General features: G+C 42.3%; 3 protein-coding genes across 8 annotated transcripts in view; all 3 read left to right on the forward strand.

Moving 5' to 3' along the window:
• Window positions 1-1,587: 1,587 nt before the first annotated feature.
• On the forward strand, window positions 1,588-10,354 carry LOC135548243 (density-regulated protein-like). 4 transcript variants are annotated; one of them, XM_064977630.1, is made up of 7 exons: window positions 1,588-1,784; window positions 3,793-3,911; window positions 4,217-4,321; window positions 4,429-4,509; window positions 9,358-9,474; window positions 9,584-9,723; window positions 10,042-10,354. In XM_064977630.1, the coding sequence occupies exons 2-7, from the start codon at window positions 3,803-3,805 to the stop codon at window positions 10,084-10,086; spliced, it is 597 nt and encodes a 198-aa protein (XP_064833702.1). In that variant the 5' UTR covers window positions 1,588-1,784; window positions 3,793-3,802; the 3' UTR covers window positions 10,087-10,354. The 4 variants fall into 4 exon arrangements, with proteins under 4 accessions (XP_064833702.1, XP_064833699.1, XP_064833700.1 ...); XM_064977627.1 differs by having other exon boundaries at window positions 4,217-4,320; window positions 4,419-4,509; XM_064977628.1 differs by having other exon boundaries at window positions 1,588-1,753; window positions 4,217-4,320; window positions 4,419-4,509.
• A 101-nt stretch (window positions 10,355-10,455) lies between these two features.
• On the forward strand, window positions 10,456-13,053 carry LOC135548242 (hydroxycarboxylic acid receptor 2-like). Its single transcript, XM_064977626.1, has one exon. It carries the CDS (start codon window positions 11,077-11,079, stop codon window positions 12,085-12,087), a length of 1,011 nt encoding a protein of 336 aa, XP_064833698.1. The 5' UTR covers window positions 10,456-11,076; the 3' UTR covers window positions 12,088-13,053.
• A 1,387-nt stretch (window positions 13,054-14,440) lies between these two features.
• The window catches only part of LOC135548244 (CAP-Gly domain-containing linker protein 1-like), a 44,781-nt gene continuing 42,829 nt past the window's right edge, over window positions 14,441-16,392 (forward strand). For all 3 annotated transcript variants that reach the window (XM_064977631.1, XM_064977633.1, XM_064977632.1), the window contains exon 1: window positions 14,441-14,563. The gene's annotated coding sequence lies outside the window, so the exon portion shown is untranslated. The remainder of the gene's footprint in view (window positions 14,564-16,392) is intronic.

Below are 16,392 nucleotides of genomic sequence, written 5' to 3' on the forward strand. Positions count from 1 at the left end.
TTATTTTAATGGACAAGAAAATGTGCTTTAAAAAAAAGGACATTTCTAAGTGACCCCAAACTTTTGAACGGTAGTATTCCTGTCTAGGTTGGGACTGTTGCTGTTAAAATACAATAAATAACTTAATTCTGAACTGGAATAAATTGATTGATCACATCACATAGATGTAGCCCAGAAAACACATATACACACAGTCCTAATGAGAGGTGTGTGGGCTGGTTGAAGTTTTCAACAAGCATGTCTATTCTGGGCTGTTTTTGACAGTGAAACACTGAGGTCATGCTCAGCATTGACACTGTTTCTGTACTTGAGAACCCCGACTTGCAGAGGTATGTGGTGCCAAACTGGATCAGAACATCTACTGCTTTCTCAGTTAGGCAGGAGACGCTTCCTACTGTAGATGAGCAACCCAGAACTGTGTGTGGTCGCCTCAAGCATCTTGCTTCAATCAGTTTATTCCAGTTCAGAATATAAATTATTACTTGTATTTTCAACAGCAAACTGTTCCAACCTAGACTTGTTTTCAATAATAATTTCTACAGTAAAATGTACAGTAGGCCTGAATTTTCATCTTCATCTGTACTGTTTCTTAGGGGTGCACTATCAGTAGCTAGCTAGCTTGCTTTGGCTAACGAGGATTGCTTGAAAGATAAACTCACATTTACTACGATAGGACTCCCTTATTTCTGCTTATCATAACCTGCTATAAAATGACAACAATGCCTTGGTAGTTTACTTATTTTTTCACTTTCGAAGCGTTCTGCCCCGTTCTGAAAGAACTCACTGGTTTACCGTCATGTTGTACGTGCATATTTGGCCAGGACATGTCGTTTTATTAACTTGTTCGTTGAGACTCATTACTAAGCACTTCCCCACACAAAACACATTGTGGGCGCTCCTCGTTATTTCTCAAAATGTGTATGAAAGAGACAGAAAGTCGTCACTGTATTTGCGTTTCATGACGATTGGGCTCAGTCAGAACTTGTGGCTAGCACGCCAGCGGTGAGCGATGCCGAGCGGGAATAACTAGTCAGTTGCTTGAACGACAGCGCTGCAGTGTGTGGGTCGCGGAGTGATCTTCAAGAAAACTGCAGAAAAAGGATCCGGTAAACCGCGAAGCACCCGGGCATCTCCCTCTCCCACTTGCGCAGCTGCCAAACTGAGCAGAGACCACCGCTAAGCAGAGAGCGCACTGAACCGAGAGCGCAGTTCACTTTGCCAAATCAATTCCAGTAATTAATGAAGTAATTATACATTTACGTCGCGACCCACCATTAACAAGTCCGCGACACATACTTTAAGAAACGCTGGTGTAACGCAAAAAAAAATAAACTTGTGATGGGTGCGGATGAGTGTCAAGACATACATGCGAATGCCTGTCGTATAACATCAATATAAAACCATAATAGGAGTTACATGTGTTCGATATTTTCAACTTTATTTTTCATTTCATTGTCATTTTTATATTAAATGCAATTTTTTGCTATTTCTTTGACAAATTGTTTGTCTTTATAATGGTGATAATGCAGGCAACGAAGACAACGCCTACTATTTATTGCCGTAGACTTGCGTGCGTTCCAAGAGGCATTGATAGGACCCCTAGCCAAATCAGGCTTTAGGTGTGAGCCTCAAGCTGTTAAAACCAGTGGTTATAAACTAAGCATTATTCTAATTAAACGATTTGCTTTAACTTTACTTGATAATGCTTACGGGTTTGTTAAACAGTCAACAATATTAAGGTCGTATTCGAGGGGTATGTTGTCTTTCCGTTGATTGACTTGGAGGTAATGCAAGCTAGCTACTGCTGTGTAACATTGACTGCGCCGTTAGTTAGTATAGCTAGGTAACTAGCCAGCTATGAATGAAGTCTCAGCCAAGAAACCAGGCAGTTGTCAAAAATATTAGCTATCCCACCAGCTCTTGAAGCTAGCTCGCCAGTTACCATAGCGATCTAACTTGTAGCTAGTCTTGGATATATCCTAGCTATGATTATGTCTGTATGATTGGTCACCGTTTACAATAAAATGTTACCTTCAATTTTGTCTGGCAAAGGCACCACGCAAGTTAGCAATTTAACGCAATTGCTGGCTAATTATGTCTGATAGACTGAGTTTTAACAGCAGATGTAAGGAAATTGTCATATAATTCTACCTATCTTTGACTTCGTGAATGAATATCAATCATCTTTGTTGCTAGAGATTGATCCTCAGCCTGTAAGCCAGCTAAGACCGAGGTACACTACATGACCAAACGTATGTGGACACCTGGTCTTTGAACAACATATCATTTCAAAGGCATGGGCATTAATATGGAGTTGGTCCCCCGCACTTTGCTGCTATAACAGCCTCCACTCTTCTGGGAAGGCTTTCCACTAGATTCTTGAAACATTGCTGTAGCGATTTGCTTCCATTCAGCCACACGAGCATTAGTGAGGTCGGGCACTGATGTTGAGTGATTAGGCCTGGCTCGCAGTCAGCGATCCAATTCATCCCAAAGGTGTTCGATGGGGTTTAGGTTAGGGCTCTGTGCAGGCCAGTTAAGTTCTTCCACACAGATCTTGACCAGCCATTTCTGTATAGACTTTGCTCTGTGCACAGGGGCATTGTAATGCTGAATCATGAAATGGCCTTTCCCAAACTGTTTCCAGAATGTTGGAAGCACAGAATCGTCTTAAATGTCAATGTATGCTGTAGTGTTAAGATTTCCCTTCACTTGAACTAAGGGGCCTAGCCCAAACCATGAAAAACAGCCCCAGACCATTATTCTTCCTCCACCAAACTTTACAGTTAGCACTATGCATTCGGGCAGGTAGCGTTCTCTTGGCATCCGCCAAACCCAGATTCGTACTTCGGACTGCCAGATTGGGAAGTGTGGTTCATCACTACAGAACGCGTTTCCACTGCTCCAGAGTCCAATGGCAAAGAGCTTTACAACACTCCAGCCAACACTTGGCATTGCGCATGTTGAGCTTAGGCTTGTGTGCGCGACTGCTCGGCCATGGAAACCCATTTCATGAAGCTCCCGACGGACGGTTCTTGTGCTGTTGTTGCTTCCAGAGGCAGTTTGGAACTTTGTAGTGAGTGTTGCAAGTGAGGACAGATTATTTTTATACGTATCAGCACTCAGTGGTCCCGTTCTGTGAACTTGTGTGGCCTACCATTTCGCAGCTGAGCCGTTGTTGCTCCCAGACATTTCCACTTCACAATAACAGCACTTACAGTTGACCGGGGCAGCTCTACCAGGACAGAAATTTTACTAACTGACATGTTGGAAAGGTGGCATCCTATGATGTTTCCATGTTGAAAGTCACTGAGCTATTCATTAAGGCCATTCTGCTGCCAATGTTTGTCTATGGAGATTGCATGGCTGTGTGCTCAATTTTATACACCTGTCAGCAATGGGTGTGGCTGAACTAGCCAAATCCACTAATTTGATATATGACATCATGTAGCTGCTTCGCTGAAGATGGGGGTGTTGGCTAATTTATTGAGTTGCAATGTCACTGCAATAGCAGCAGCAGCACTATTCTGCCAAAAATATATTGCAGCAGTTTACGTGGTGAAGTTTGGTGTTATGCATCCATGTTGACTGACATGGCAGGCCATGACAGGCTTCTGTTTTCAGTGCTTTGACAATGTATGTTTGCTGTCATCAGACCAATCCATTGTTGAGGGTCCAGGATCATGACTAAGCCATGTTGTTAGTGGTAAAATACTGATTGTCTATGATTCTCACTGTTCGTTCGATTTGAAGGCATACTTTACCTAATGAACCTTTTTCTCCTCTGTTCAGATAATCGATCATGGCTACTACTGAGAATGCAGAGACGGGTTTACCAGAAAACAAAGGAGAACATCATGGGATTGCTCACCCGAACACAAAACACCCAACCAAAGTCCAGTACTGTGGAGGTAAGTGTATGACTGTGTCCGCATTTTTATTTATTTTTTTCAGTAAAGAACTAATTCTTATTTTCAATGACGGCCTAGGAACAGTGGGTTAACTGCCTGTTCAGGGGCAGAAGGACAGATTTGTACCTTGTCAGCTCGGGGATTCGAACTTGCAACCTTTCGATTACTAGCCCAACGCTCTAACCACTAGGCTACCCTGGCACACTATTCTAGTGATCTATAGATGATCATGGCCAATTCCTAAAACATTGTTTTGTAATGTCACATCTAACACTTCTCCATTTACTTTTTTTTTTTTTTTGCAGTGTGCTCCTTGCCAACAGAGTATTGTGAGTACATGCCTGAGCCAGCCAAATGCAGGCAGTGGCTGGAGAAGAACTTCCCAGATTTGTTTGCCAGAATGAGTGTAGGTGTGTTCCATCAGACAGTCTCCAACTCCCTCCCTTATTTTTCCTATCAGGAAGATGGGTGTTGTTATATTAAAATACTTTTTTTTTCTGCCTTACTGGTCCGGTAGGAAATGCTCCCAAGCAGGACACCGGCTGTGAAGAGGCGCCACTTGTTGGAGAGGAGGAGGAGAGGAAGAAGCAGAAGAGAGGTCTGAGTTCAACTCTTCATTTTTAGTTTTGAATTCTTAAAAAACTCAAATCCTAACCCAGTGTTTCCCGGCATACTCTTCAGGGACCCCCTAGCCAGTCTACATACTTGTTATATTCCAGACTATTGTTTTGGTCATGCTCTTAATTGGCAGTTGCATTGCGTGTTTAAAATTACTGTAACCCGTTAGGCAAAGACAAGTCACACAGTGGCTGAATAAATTTAACCACACTTTTGTTTCATAACAAAACCAGAGAGTAGTGTCTTTCCGGTGAAGTCCACAATGCAAATATTGCATGTAACAAATAGTTACATGACCTACAGCAGGGATGGGCGATTTACGACCCACAGCCCCCCTTTTGTAGGAACTCCATCGGGGGCTCGGCTTACTGTTTAGAGTTAGAATCGTAGAATAGACAAGGTGTAATTTTGAAATTTGGTTCTGCCTCAGCAGTTTTTCTCTTATGTTTGTCAGTCACTGACAGTCACTCAATTAGCCACTCAATGTCAGCAAAAACATTTTTATTGATAAGTTAGTCTAGCAGCCAGCGATCTAAACTTTTAGTAGTCATGATCGAGTTACTGTCCGGGGTGGGCCCCATTGATTTTGTAAGTCACGCTCACTCAGATATCATTAAAAACTGCAAACATTTCTCTTCACCCTATGGAAAAATGTGTAGAATTGCAGAATTAGCTGTAAAACGTCCATTTGTCCCCCTTTGCCCCATGGCAAAATGAGTCGAATCTCATGAAATCAGTTATAAAATTGCAAAATCTTCTCTCCACCCTATGGCAAAATGTGTAGAATTGCAGTGAACTTGCTTTAAAACTGCAACGTTTTCTCTATGCTCCATGGCAAAATATCTAGAATTGTAGGAAATTAACTCTAAAACGTACATTTTAGGGCTCACAAAAGTGTAGGGCTGTGGGTACGCAGACAGCGAGCCACTGCAGCCCCACGCACAGCCATCTTGGCACTATAGAAATCCATTTATTGATGTCTACTAGGTTTGCAAAGGGTCAGACATTTTTCATGGGAAGTGAAGCCCTGGAATTTGGGGAATTTTGATTAAATTCATCAACAAAGTTAGCTTGTAACAGTGAACCTTTTTTTGTGGGATACACATAAGGCAATTCTAGGTCTTGTGGCATATTTTGGTTAAATTATCCCCAATTCAATGGAATCGCAACCCTCTGCATGCACAGTGCATTCTTCCATCACATGTGCAGTGCACTCTTCCATCACATGTACAGCTGATTCTCAAGATCTTGCGCACTAATGAGATGCTATTGAACCCACACTACTACACTGTCTGCGCAAGGACTACATGCTTTCTGGTAAGTTTTGATTACAATACTGGGTGGGGTGAATGTATTTTTTTATGACAGAATTTTTTGTTAACTAGTAAGTAGTAGCCTACAACAAAGTGTTTAAATAATTTCTAACTTGTAAATTTTTGCTAGTTAGTTTTTGTTACCATGTGGGTTTTAGCTTGCTTGAGCCTGCTAACTGAGGAGTGTTAATTCACCTGTTTCCATACATGTATAATTTAAAACATGCATCTTACAAAGGAGTTGTTTAATCGAACTGCTTAAATATTTATCTGTACATGGAATTGTATTAGTTTTTTGTTTTTACTAATTTTTTCTAATCTTTACAGGAAAATGCCACAGGCACTATCTGATATGTGGAGACATTTCACTGCAGCTAATGTAGAAGGAAAATCTGTGTACATTTGCAAATAATGTACCAAATCATATGTGAAGAATGCAACAAAGATGTAGAATGATCTGGCCAAGTGCATAAAGTTCCCACAGCGCTCACAACAAGCAACCTCTGACAAAAGTCCCTCTACTTCTATTTGATGTGAAAATGATGAATGAGACACTTTATCGATATAGCTCATGGTCCTCATGGAATCAGAAGTTTTTTTTGACTCAATGGAGGAATGTAGTTAGAGAAATGCTGATGAATGTCTTGCTCGGGCTGTGTATGCAACTGGTTCACCTCATGCTCACAGGCAATGTGTATTGGAAGAGATTTTTGCATGCACCCCTCCAACCAGACATCCTTTATCTACTAATTTGCTGGATGCAGAGTTCAACAGAGTTCAATTGAAGGTCAAGCAAATCATAGAGATAGCAGACTGTATTGCAATCATCTCTGATGGGTGGTCGAATGCTTGTGGGCAAGGAATAATTAACTACATCATCTCCACCCCTCAACCAGTGTTCTACAAGAACACAGACACAAGGGACAACAGACATTGCAGATGAGCTGAAGGTAGTCATCAGTGACCTCGGACCACAGAAGGTATTTGCACCGGTGACAGACAATGCTGCGAACATGAAGGCTGCTTGGTCTGAAGTGGAGGAGTCCTACCCTCACATCACACCCATTGAATGTGCTGCTCGTGCATTGAATCTGCTCCTCAAAGACATCATGGCACTGAAACAATGGATACAGTCTCCAAGAAATGGCTGTATCACAGTCTGCCGATTATGGACTGCCCCATCAAGAGGATCCTCCAGGATGATGTATTTTGGGAGAGATTGGGAAGCAGCCCGAATCTCCTGAAACCTATAGCACTAAACATTGCACGGATTGAGGGAGACAATGCCATCCTGTCTGATGTTCAGACTGCTTGCAGATGTAAGAGAATAAACCCATACTGCCCTGCCCACTTCACTATTGCTCCAAGCATAGGAAACTACAGTTTTGAAATACATCAAAAAGCGTGAAGACTTCTGCCTGAAGCCCATTCACGCTGCAGAGTACATGTTGGACCCAAAGTATGCTGGCAAGAGCATCACGTCTGGTGCAGAGATCAACAAGGCCTATGGTGTCATCATTACTGTGTCTCGCCACCTTGGCCTGGATGAGTGCAAGGTTCTTGGCAGTCTGGCGAAGTACATTTCCAAGCAAGGGCTTTGGGATGGAGATGCAATATGGCAGTCGTGCCAACATCAGCCACCTGTTGGAAATGGATTTTGTGGATCTGAGGCTCTTTTCACTGTTACCTCCATCATCCTCCAAATCCCACCAACATCAGCCGTGTCAGAGCGCAACTGGTCCTTGTTTGGGAACACACACACCAAAGCACGCAACAGGCTGACCAATAGAAAGGTTGAAAAATTGGTGGCCGTCCGGGCAAATTTGAGGCTTTTTGAGCCTGACAACAAGTCATCCTCAACAAGGTTGGAAAGTGACAGTGAAGATAAGGCCTCAGAGTCTGATGTTCAAGAGGTGGACATTGAGGAGGCCCAGGGAGAAGACATGGAAGCCTGAGAGGAAGACAACAAAAGCTTTAGTTTCTAGACTATAATTGTACATATGTATGTTTTTATGAGATGCGATGGATCATTCAATATTCCCTTTCTTGGGGCCAGGTGACGCAGTGATCTAGGGCACTGCATCGCAGCGCTAGCTGTGCCACCAGAGACTCTGGGTTCGCGCCCAGGCTCTGTCGCAGCCGGGCGCGACTGGGAGGTCCTTGGGGCGACACACAATTGGCCTAGCGTTGTCCAGGTTAGGGAGGGTTTGGCCGGTAGGGATGTCCTTGTCTCATCGCGCACCAGTGACTACTGTGGCAGGCCGGGCTCGGTGCGCGCTAACCAAGGTCGCTAGGTGCACGGTGTTTCCTCCGACACATTGGTGCGGCTGGCTTCCGGGTTGGATGCGTGCTGTGTTAAGAAGCAGTGCGGCTTGGTTGGGTTGTGTTTCGGAGGACGCATGACTTTCGACCTTCGTCTCTCCCGAGCACATACGGGAGTTGTAGCGATGAGACAAGATAGTAACTACTAATAATTGGATACCACGAAATTGGGGAGGAAAAGGGGGTAAAATAAATAAAAAATCCCTTTTGTTGTTCAGTGAAATCATCCCGTGTGAAGTGTCAACTCATTTAATTAAAGTTCAATTCATAAGTAAATTGTTTTTTAACATTTCTATTGGAAGGATTTAATCATTTGCAATTATGTCTACTTATGATAAGGTAAAAGGTTTCTGTCTCCATTTGATATGGTAAATATATACAATGCAAAAAAACATCTACATTTAAAGGGTATTAATATTAAATGGCATACATTTCCGTTAATTCCCACGGAAAATTTCCACCTCTTAATATTCCCCGAAATCTTCAACCCTAATGTCTACATATGTTTTTGACACATTTATTACATTAGACACCTCAATGCGCACCTTTTAAAATTATATTATGAGAGTTAAATAGAAACAAGGTTTTCCATTTTTTTTTGCTGAGAATATTAATGTTACTGTCCCCACTACAACAACAAAATATTTAAATACATGTAATTTTGTCCTTGACACATTTTAACTGAAATACTGTAGAATTACATTCATTCCTATGGCAGACTGCTCCTACTAGGGTGTGCCAAAAATGCCGACTGGTAGCTTCAAAGCCGCTCAATGGCCAGTACGTAGCGACAGCAATAGAGGGTTTATATACATCATTGGTTGGACCCTAGCAAGACTAGCTGTTGCCATTGGCGTCAGCTAAGGGGCATCCTAATAAAATATGCATCTAAACCTGTCTATGCTACGGGCAGAAACATGTCATACGCTTTTTGGCCAGACAGTATCAGATACATGGGCTACACCTACTGAGACAGAGGGGCGCTGTTTCCCTTGCTCTGATGAGAGACAATATTTGTATTATAATTTTTTTTATTGGTCAAATTTTTGGGAATCCTGGCCTCCCTTGGCATCCATGACTACTGTTGAGTTCGGTGTGTTAGTCCTGGTATAGAACAACCGTGCAACGGCTACGGGTGTCTGAGGACTGGTTTTGGAGACTCCTGTTCTAATCTGTTTGTTCTGTCTGTCCAGGTGGCAGAGGACAGATCAAACAGAAAAAGAAGACTGTGCCTCAGAAAATAACAATAGCTAAAATCCCCCGCGCCAAGAAGAAATACGTCACACGGGTCTGTGGAATGAACACATTTGGTAAGACTGCTGACTGTCACACACACCTTTACTGTAACCACCTCTTTAAAGACATGGACAGACCAGTAACCTTGTTTTTCTTGCTTGTGACTGTGGATGTCCTCTGCAGACATTGACCTTAAAGAGGCTCAGAGATTCTTTGCTCAGAAGTTCTCCTGCGGCGCCTCTGTGACGGCGGAGGATGAAATCATCATTCAGGGAGATTTTACAGATGACATCATCGATGTCATTCAGGAGAAGTGGCCTGAGGTAAGAAAGCTGCGTTTACTCTCCCTCATCACATAGATGATGGAAAATAGTTACAGGAAATAGAAAGATTAGCCTGTGTGTAACTCAATGAGGGCCATCACTAGTTGCCACAGTAATAAACCCTGCCCATTTCTACAATTTATTTTCTTAAAATGTGATTTTAAACTTAACCCCACTGCTAACCTTATGCCTAACCCTAACCTTAAACCCCAAAAGCTAATTGTTTTCCTTTTGTGGCTGTGGTAACTAGTGCAAAACCTCAATGAGACATCACAGCCCTACACACGCTCTAGCCATCTGTCTTTCTGTTCATTGTAGGTGGATGACGACAGTATTGATGATCTTGGAGAAGTCAAGAAGTGAAGACCCGACGTGTGCTTTTAGTGAGAATGGATGTGACCTGTAACAACAACAATAACCTGGCCAAATGTACACATTAACATTAAAAAAGGAGTCGTTTTATATCTATTTTATTTACTGTATAGAAACTGTGGACTCGGCCACCCCACTTGACATTTTTCAGTTTTTGATAGCTGCTCTCTTGTTTGCCAAAGGTCTGGTCTGATGATCTGAATCCTTCCAAAACGCTTTTCACTCGGCAAGCTTGTAGGGTAATAAATGTCGGTCTCAATCACTTGTTCACGCTTTAGTCCTTCATCATATCACTCTGTGTATGTACACGTCTCACTATACTGTCTGCACTGTGTTCATTCTGCCTTTGTGTAAGTTAATTTCATAAGACACATCTGTGGTCATTCTGTGGGCAAGGGGCAGGGTCATCCACTCGTGCATTTTACCAGTAAGTCTATGGTCTAATGAGTCTTCTCAAATACATCCTGTGGATAGGCCAAGTACCCCCAGTGGTCCTAGTACCCTTGGTTGGGAACCACTGTCCTAAAACAATGATAAAAATACATTGGTACAGGTCAAGGTCTGAGAGTACCTCACTTTGAAACGTCTTCATTCGGAGTGTTTTCCATTTCATGCCTACTGAACATGACCCTGTTTGTGACCTTTATTGTTGTTTTCTGGGAACCCTTTGATGTCCCTTATATACCCATGAGTATAATATTTCCACCAGCATAATAGTTTTATAATGAAGCCATAATCCCTGGGCTGTTAGTGTACACACGCAGAGCCATTTCCCTATGGACAAATAGCACCCCACGAGAGAACACACTACGTACACACTCTCTCCAAGTTGTTGGCGCTGGAAGATTGTTTGCATGAGCACAAACAATAAAATCCCTGATCCCATGAGGTGCGTAGTACACCCTATCTCCAGGTTGACTCTTCAGAGGGGAGCAAAGTTGCACACAGACGCTCTCTAGTCCGTAGCGTATCGTTTGACCCATGGCGAACTTCACTACTATGGGCGACAACTGCTGCGCCTTCGAATCTCCCATTCTGGACCTGGTCCTGCCTCCTATCCTGGTGCTGGAGTTCATGTTCGGGCTGATGGGGAACATTGTGGCTCTGTGGATGTTTATCTTCCACATGGACACCTGGAAGCCCAACTCTGTCTACCTCACACACCTTGCCGTGGCTGACTCCATCGTCCTGTTCTGTCTGCCCTTCAGAGCCGATTACTACAGACGTGGCAAACACTGGATCCATGGTGATGTCCTGTGCCGGCTTATGCTGTTCCTGTTGGCGGCCAACCGTGCCGCTGGCATCTTCTTCCTTACTGCGGTGGCCGTAGACCGTTACTTCAAGATCGTTCACCCTATGAACAAGATCAACCGGATGGGCCTGAACTATGCTCTGTGGGTGTCTCTGGGCCTGTGGGGCCTGATCATCGCTGCAACCGGGTACCTGCTGGCCAATGAACACTTCTTCTACCGCAACAACCGGACTCAGTGCGAGAGCTTCAACATCTGCATGGGCTTCAGCCCACTGTCTACGTGGCACAACACCTTCTACGTAATCCAGTTCTTCCTGCCAACCACCATCGTCACCTTCTGCACCGTCTGCATAACCTGGCAGCTGAAGAGCAAGACGCTTGACACCAGAGGGAAGATCAAGCGGGCGGTGCAGTTCGTCATGGCCGTGGCACTCATCTTCATCATTTGCTTCTTCCCCAGTACGGTGTCTCGGATCGCTGTGTGGATCCTCAAGGCCTGGTACAACGAATGCCGGTATTTCCAAGAGGCCAATCTGGCATTTTACACCTCTGTGTGTTTCACCTACTTCAACAGCGTGCTGAACCCCATCGTATACTACTTTTCCAGCCCGGCCTTCAACGGGACCTTCCTAAAGCTGTTCAACAGACTGCTAGGGAGGAAAGAGGAGGAGGAACAGTCAGCCTCGCCTGTGAATGGGACCGGGATCTGCAGTCCGAACACAGTATCAGGGAGGATCTGAAGTGGTAGTTAGTCACTTCTAACCACCACTGCCTGGGCATGTACTCGCAAAGTGTCTCAGAGTAAGTCTTATTCATTGTGGTCTAAAATACAAAACTGATCTTAGCTCAGCACTCTTACATTGAGACCCTTTGTGAATATGGACCCAGAAGTATCTGACTCGGTGTGGTTATTTCTACTCCTAGTGCAGGGTTCCCCAACTGGTGGCCCACAGGTGAATTTATTTGGCCCCCCAAGTTTTCTATATAGATATTTTATTTTTTGGAGTTATTGTTGTTGGACATAAAATATTGTAAAAACACCAGCAAAAATAAATCAAGTGATTTTAATTAGGGATATCTGTTCCAAAGAATTCCCACACATTAAAGACAAATACAATATATATGGGATCATATGTAAATGTAAGCAAGGTTTGAAATGATTGTTTTATTTATAATTATGTTCTGGCCCCCTGACCATGCTCAAGAATAAATCTGCCTGCGGCTCAATCTAATTGATGTTCCTGTTCTAGTGGAATATTGTTATCTGTCAGTGACCACGTTTACATGTGCACAGTATTCCGGACAGTAGCTCATATCCTGATTAAGATCTTATTCGGGACAAGCTGTTTACATGCACCTTTGATATCCCAGTCAGTAGTATCCGTTTAAACATGAATAAACATAATATTCCTAATTTAAGTATACTGGTTAAATGGAATAGTATCTGAAATATGGACACTGACTGTAAGCCTGTAACCTCTCACATGCAGAGTAATATAATAGTAACTCCTGCGGAAATATGCATATCTTGCAGTGAAATTATAACTCAAATGTACATTTTGTCTAGGGAACAGAAGTGGAGAAATATTATTTATTTATTTCAGCATCTCTTGAGAAAATGTTAATGTGCTTGTAATGTGTTATCTTTGACACTGTAATGCAAGCAGATGGTATTTCAACAAAATAAAATATGCAGCCAAGACGAACTGAAGTCTTATCAGAAACATATTTTGTAGTTTTTCTCAGTTGATCATTTCCTTAAAAACGGTCAAACTGATGACATTTGGACATTTTGCACAGGACCAATCTTACCACTTTTTAGGAGTTTTCTCCCCAGTCCCTAAACGAAACAGACAACTTTACCGGTTTTAACTAGATTACTAATGCATTCATTCTATCGATGTGAGACATTATTCTGGTGAACACTCCTTTATTTAGTCTTCTGGGGCAAAAGGTTATGACAGAAGAGAAGCTGCATGTATCAAACTGTTGACAATGTCCTACCAAATGTCGGAAATTATAATATGGTTTACCAAATGTCGAAAATTATAAGCAGAAACGTGTTAAAATTAGGGGTGAAAGTAGCCAGTAGTAAATGATAGTAAATTAATTATAGGCACAATTATTACGTAATTATCTTGGCTCGAACTGCGCAGGTAGTCTACATTTTGAAGTGATTTGTTTGACAATCAGATGAAAACATCATCACACAACACCCCATGATATGCGAAACTGAGCCTGCGAAGGCGGCAAAAACAACAGTAAACGGGATCAAATGTTTGCGTGTCACAGTATCCCATTTTACATCAGCATATCCCAGGCATGCATCAACTCAAAAACAGAATACTTGAGTATCCCGAATAATAAAGGGATATTGGTGTGCATGTAAACATGGTCAGTGACGAATCTCGAACCAGACGTGAAGGCTAAGGAGGTGGATAGGCGTCTGCAGAGAAGAATGCCTATTTTAACATGAAAGATAATCATTTTTGTTGCTGAATATTGGTTGCTGTATATAGCCAACAACCAAATGTTATGTTTGTGTTCGATAGTTGAGAGTACAAATAAATAGGTTTGAACAATTAACAAATTGCATGCTGTATAACACGGCAATCATTCATGTAGTATTTCATATTTACAATAGTTAGTCTTTGATTCGTTTTTTTATATGCTTATGATTAAAGTAAATTATTTGTGAATGAATTGTGATTTCCACAAAATATTTCCAGAGGGATTATTTACAATGAAAGGCTTACTTGTCGAATACAATGGCTTTCCAAGTGATACAAATTTGTTTTGTGAGGTTGTCTAGGGTTTTATAAGTGCTCAGCAATGCATGAATGAGTGTTGTAAAAAAAGATCACAGATAATGTGGAATATTTAAGTGTTTGCATAAAAGCACATTTCATTGCTTGTTGTTTTATAATAATTACAACATGATTGTAGTGATCACTCTACATTTAACACATCCTTTGATTATATTTGGGCTATGTTTTATTATGCCTGTGGAAATAACACAGTGGATGGATGGAGTGAGAAAGTTCAGACTGTCAAACGAGAGAGGATGCTTCGACTGACGTCAGTCGGGGGAAGGGCTGGCTGCTCAAGAAAACTAGCGGCGCAAGGTTTGGGTATTGTCGGGCTTACTGCAGCGTCAACCTGGTTATCTTAATCGTTTCGATCAAAACAAACAGTGATTTATCGACAACGCTTCAGGTAAGTAATATATGTTTTTACATAACACGCATATCCCCATTGTTTTTCTTTTTATGCAATGGAAAGCTGCCTAGCTAGCCACCAAAATTCCGACAGGGAGGGAAAGAAGCGAAGGCATCGGGAATTAATTCCACTGGTCCAAAGCAGAAGTGCGTAGCGGGTTAGCTAGCTAGTTATCTCCGCAAGTGATTATTCTCCCATACAATACATGAGTGGATGAGAGCATATAACATTCTTTCAATTTATCAAAATTGCTCAATAATGTTGCAGCTCGCGCTAGGTGTGTCAGCTTGCCAAGCAGGCGTCAGTCACATTCAGACCAGGATATGCCATCATTCCTCCTCTGTTCTAACCAGCTGGTGGCTAGCAGTAAATACCCAGCGAACAGAAACTATTAAAAGTAACATATCTAATATCTATTAATATCATCACTCAAGAGCCATATAGCTAGATTACTTATAGCCCTTATGGAAAGTTGCAGTGAGTGTGGGTGTAGACTGGGATGAGGAGAGATGCACCTGCTTGGAGAGACTGAATTTATAGTAAATTGAGGTCAGCAAAGGCAAGTTGTATCCATCCTCAGTAAAGCTGTCCTGTAACTGATGCTTTGGTCAGCTAGCAAGATATTTGACTGGCAATAGCAAGCCATTCCTCAATCATTACTCGGACCACTGTCTATCTATTTGACGTAGACACACCTATGCTATGGTAAGATCTGTCACGTTCTGACCTTAGTTATTTTATTTATGTCTTTGTTTTAGTATGGTCAGGGCGTGAGTTGGGTGGGTTGTCTATGTTCGTTTTTCTATGTTGTGTTTTGAGTTTGGCCTGGTATGGTTCTCAATCAGAGGCAGGTGTCGTTACTTGTCTCTGATTGAGAATCATACTTCGGTAGTCTTTTTCCACCTGTGGTTCGTGGGTGTTTATTTTCCTGTTTAGTGTTTTTTGTCATTCACCTTACGGGACTGTTCGTTTGTCGTTTATTGTTTTGTTCAAGTTTTCTATTACTTAATTAAAATATATGAACACTTACCAAGCTGCGCATTGGTCCTCCGATCCTTCTTACTACTCCTCCTCGTCAGAAGAGGAGGACAAGAATCGTTACAAGATCATCATTTTAGATATTAGTCATTTAGCAGACGCTCTTATCCAGAGCGACTTACAGTAGTGAGTGCCTACATTTTCTTACTTTTTCTTATCAACCGTTACTTTTAAGCTTATCTGCTAACTTGGCGTTGTTTCAATATTCATGTGTTATAATACTTGTATTACGATCTGGAGAGTGGTTATACAGAGTTAATAGCAGCCAGAGACAATAACAGCTCTATTTGACAGCATCATACTAGAATTGTTTTGTTCTAACACCGAGGGGGAGGAGCGTTCCTGTCTACATCACCATGCAGGGAGAACCTTGCAATTGCAGCCTGCAATTCCGGACGTTCCTACATTCCAGCATCTACACAAACCCCTCTTTATACTTTTATTGGTCGATTTTTAAGCTAGGACGGGAGAACTCCAGTACATTAGATGGCGTCAATGCACAATAATGTTGGATGCCAGCCGCAGATAAACCCCACACAGGGCTGGGGCGACAACGGTAGCTAGCTAGCCGTACAGCGGTAGACAGTGTCCTTCGTCCCTGCCTGTCGGTTCACTGTTTTTCCGCAGTTCTATTAACCTCTTGGAACTAGGGGGCACTATTTTCATTTTTGGAAAAATAACGTTCCCAAAGTAAACGGGCTATTTTGTCAGGACAAGATGCTAGAATATGCATATAATTGACAGCTTAGGATAGAAAACACTCTAAAGTTTCCAAAACTGTAAAAATA

This window comes from Oncorhynchus masou, chromosome 11 (assembly GCF_036934945.1).
Source record: "Oncorhynchus masou masou isolate Uvic2021 chromosome 11, UVic_Omas_1.1, whole genome shotgun sequence".
NCBI classification, from domain to species: domain Eukaryota; kingdom Metazoa; phylum Chordata; class Actinopteri; order Salmoniformes; family Salmonidae; genus Oncorhynchus; species Oncorhynchus masou.